Genomic DNA, 3,832 nt, shown 5'->3' with positions numbered 1-3,832 from the left:
TATACATAAATACATATATATGATGTATATATATATATATATTTATATTTGTTTACATTTTTATTTTTGTTAAATATTTTATATATATATAATGTATATGTATACATATATATAATGTATATATATGTATTTGTTTTACATTTTTTATTTTGTTTTTTTATATTTAAAAAAAACTCTCAGTCGTACGACGCATTAAGTGCCTTGCTTTAGTTATGTTTATCATATTGACTTTGGATTAATACGTCAGCTGCACAGAGGATCGTCTTCTGTTGTTTTAATAGATTTTTGTTGGTTGGATCAGTGTAAAGTGAACTTCCATTTGTTTCACTCCCGCTTTAATGTTCTCCTTAGGCCCGTGTTGTTATAATCTACTTACGAATGACATTCAGAATGATTTATATCATAATTCATTGGAGTAAAACTATCATCGATTTTGCAACCCAGGAAAAAATGTTTCTACAACACTCAAAGGTGATGATCACTACCGTGTGACGTTCTCTTCTTAGTGCTATCAGCTGGGTTTTTGCTGACGAGCGTTAACTTGCGGTGCAAGACTTTAGCGTTTTTACAGCAGTTGGACGTATACTAAAAAGCTTTTTCAATTGTGACATAACTGGATTTCCACTTATTTTTTGTACACGGTTGAAAAACTAATGAGTTATTTGATCAAATTAATTTACCGTATTTATTCTAATAAACGCTCCGCTTTGAATATACGCCCCCTCAAATGAACGCCTTTTTTAGAGCCTCATTTGGAGTAAATGCCTCCTCGATTAAACGCCCGGGGTGTTTATTTTTATTCAAATGAAGGCAAGGCATTCTATTAATGCTCTACTTCAGTAAAATTACATTTTCCCTAGGCCAAACTTGTTTAGGATCAATTATCCTATAATACTGTAATTATGTGTTGTAGTATCACATTTACAGTGGTATTAAAGGTCGTTTGTTTGAGTAATACGTATTCATTTTATAACAAAACCTCAAGGCCTCCCTTCAATAATCGCTCCCTCATCAAAAACCATTCAACAATAAATACGGTATGTTATTTTTTTCCAAAGAAAATAACTTTAGATTTCATCCTCACAAGATCATGCCGTAGACATAACATTTCGTAATCCAGATCTTTTATCAGTACACTATCCTCCCCGGGCTCCGGCCCTCAATTTTAAATTCCTGAATCCGCCAATGATACCTAAGTTAGATTAGTATATTTACGTTATGCACTGCTTTTTTCGGGACGCTATTCATTCGATTCCCATTACTGATAATTGACTTTTATTTAATACAATTTGTCCCACACTATTGCCGTTGGTGGGTTATATAAGCTATTGTTTTGTTTTGTTATGTTTATAAATTATTCACTTTGAACATAATAAATATGATTATATAAATATACTTGAGGAAGAGCGCAAACTGCTGGAGGCTAATGTGGTGTCAATTAAATTAAACTAGATTTAATTATTTTCATATGGCATGATCATCCAATAATAATTTTAAAAATGTGTGTTTATCAACACATTAATATATCTGGGAGTGTTTACCTCTGTCTTTGATGCATAGAAAATGATTGATTACTGAAAACATCGCAATTATGCCGAAGGGTCTGATGTTGACATAATAAGTAATTTGTGATTAAAGTGTTCCTTCCATTATTCATCTTAATTTCTTGTAGTGGTTGGCAATGGATGTACATTTATAAAGCGCATAAATGCGCTTTCAGCAGGCTGATGTCCAGAAGAAGGTAAATTAAAGAAACGAATAAGATGGAGAAGAGACAAACAGGAACAACAAAAACCATCAATAAAAAAGAAAAGTAATAAGGTGGATGAGAAAATGTAAGTTTTGAGTTTGACGTTAAATAGGAAAATGGATGGAGATATTCCCGTATATTAATGCGAAGAGAGATCCAGAGTCTAGGAGCGGCGACCTAGAGCGCTCACCATACGACTTCAGCTTGCAAATGTGTGGAAACTGTTGTTTGGTAGTCTGCCTACATAGTTACCTGAGTGGTGGCGCTTTATCAATGGCTTGGCACGTTGCTATGGAATCGCTCACCAAGATTACACTCAGTGACCAGTCTCTACCTTTAAGTTTACGTGGATTACATCAGCGCCCCCTAGAGTCATCTTCTAGCGCAGTCGGGCAAATAGTTATATAACTTGGACAAAGAAAACAACAAAATCTATTTTTTAGTATAATTTATTTCAAAATATATATTGCACACTGATGAAAAGTCAAACAAGTAATAATCGGTATACAAAGTTTAAAATCAGTTTCTGTCTGATTCTAAGGAGAATAATTCAAAAGATTTTCCTCATATATTTCGAAAAGAAGTGTATAATAAATATAGCAAGTTATAAATGTGTCTACTAATTTTGAAAATTATGTATAAAAATATTATTCATTATTAATCTTTTCAATTCCTGTGCTTAGTTTTAAATAGTATTAATTTTATTATTACTATTGTATGGTTATTATCACTTTATTGTAGCTGACATAAAACTATGGCTGAGCAATATAAACCTCTGTACAGACTTACACATTTTATGTGACAAATAAATGTGATGTATCCGTATATGGGCATGAAGAAAAAAACATATTTACTCAAATATATGAGTAATAGATGGTGAGAACAATATGTTTGCAATCTCAGACATTTTAATGGACGAATATCATGGAGCATAAGAGATATTTTAAGAGGGCAAGAACGACATTTTATTTCTTACACATATACTATCTGTGATGAAACTGCAAACAATGTTTAATATCATCGTATTCGAAACGATCAAACAAATGATCAAAAAAATCAGATCAAAATTATAGCTAACTTAAACACTACGATTACCAGACAATTCAAGAGTTTATGAAAAAGAATATAGCAATGATATTGAATATGCGTCCGCACATTCGAAATTCAAATTGAAAACTAACAACTTAACTATTCCGATATACAAAAAGCAATTTAAATATCATATTCTAGTTATTATTATTATTGTCATTATTGAATAAACTCATCTCAGCTAAATTTGAACGTCACATCTCCAAAAAATTCTGGTGAGAGGATTGGTAAACCCGATAAGAGACGGTCAAACAAGATCGTATCGTATGAAGGTGGAGGAGACTGTGGGGTCAAAGGCTCTGGTTGTGATAATTCACCATTTCTATTAGGCCTACAAACAACATCTTCTTCGTTTTCTGTACCCATTGAAACTGCATCTTCGTAGGAGGGTGGGACGGTAAATGTCGATGGGTCTGGTGATTCAACTCTTTGACTCAAGTGGATATTAACAGTTGTGTGGCCATTATTCGACAGACCTGCAACAGTATCGTAACTGATTTGATTGTCACCTGAAAAGAAAATATTGAACTTCTCAAAATAATTTGAACAAATTAAGCGTAATATGCATTTAGAGAAAAGTCTCACGTGTCGTATCCTGTGACGTCATTATTTTATTGGTCGTTGATACTCACTTTCAGTGTCATCATCTGGACATTCTTTACTCTTATGTGAGCAGCAACAGCTTATGATCAAAATTATAAGCCCGATGAGAGGGAAAATGTAGACGACAAAGTCCGTCATTTAATGTCAGTAAACCTGTTTAAATAAACAAAAACACAAAGAAGTAATTGTGATTGCATAATATGTTTGTTTTTGTATTTTTTAATGAAATTCATTTTAAACTGTCGCTTCGTAATGGCTACCCCACATTATGTAAAACCGTCTTGTGCAAGGAGGACACCTTGTTTCGCCTTGACAGCGAGAGGTCGCAGGTTCGGGTCCCGCCAGAGGCATTTTATTACACCATTTCTTTATTCATTTATTTACAGAACT

General features: G+C 33.0%; 1 protein-coding gene across 1 annotated transcript; it reads right to left on the bottom strand.

The window, feature by feature from the left end:
- Positions 1–2,183: 2,183 nt before the first annotated feature.
- On the bottom strand, positions 2,184–3,795 carry LOC117108424. The gene is made up of 2 exons (XM_033250436.1): positions 3,472–3,795; positions 2,184–3,348 (listed from the first exon to the last, which is right to left on the bottom strand). Exons 1-2 carry the CDS (start codon positions 3,578–3,580, stop codon positions 3,017–3,019), a joined length of 441 nt encoding a protein of 146 aa, XP_033106327.1. The 5' UTR covers positions 3,581–3,795; the 3' UTR covers positions 2,184–3,016.
- Positions 3,796–3,832: the final 37 nt, after the last annotated feature.

Source organism: Anneissia japonica, unplaced genomic scaffold, assembly GCF_011630105.1.
Source record: "Anneissia japonica isolate Jap-2015-1 unplaced genomic scaffold, ASM1163010v1 scaffold7756_len3832_cov193, whole genome shotgun sequence".
Taxonomy (NCBI): Eukaryota; Metazoa; Echinodermata; class Crinoidea; order Comatulida; family Comatulidae; genus Anneissia; species Anneissia japonica.
Note: the sequence above shows the minus strand (reverse complement) of the source record. Positions and strands in the feature narration are given on the sequence as shown.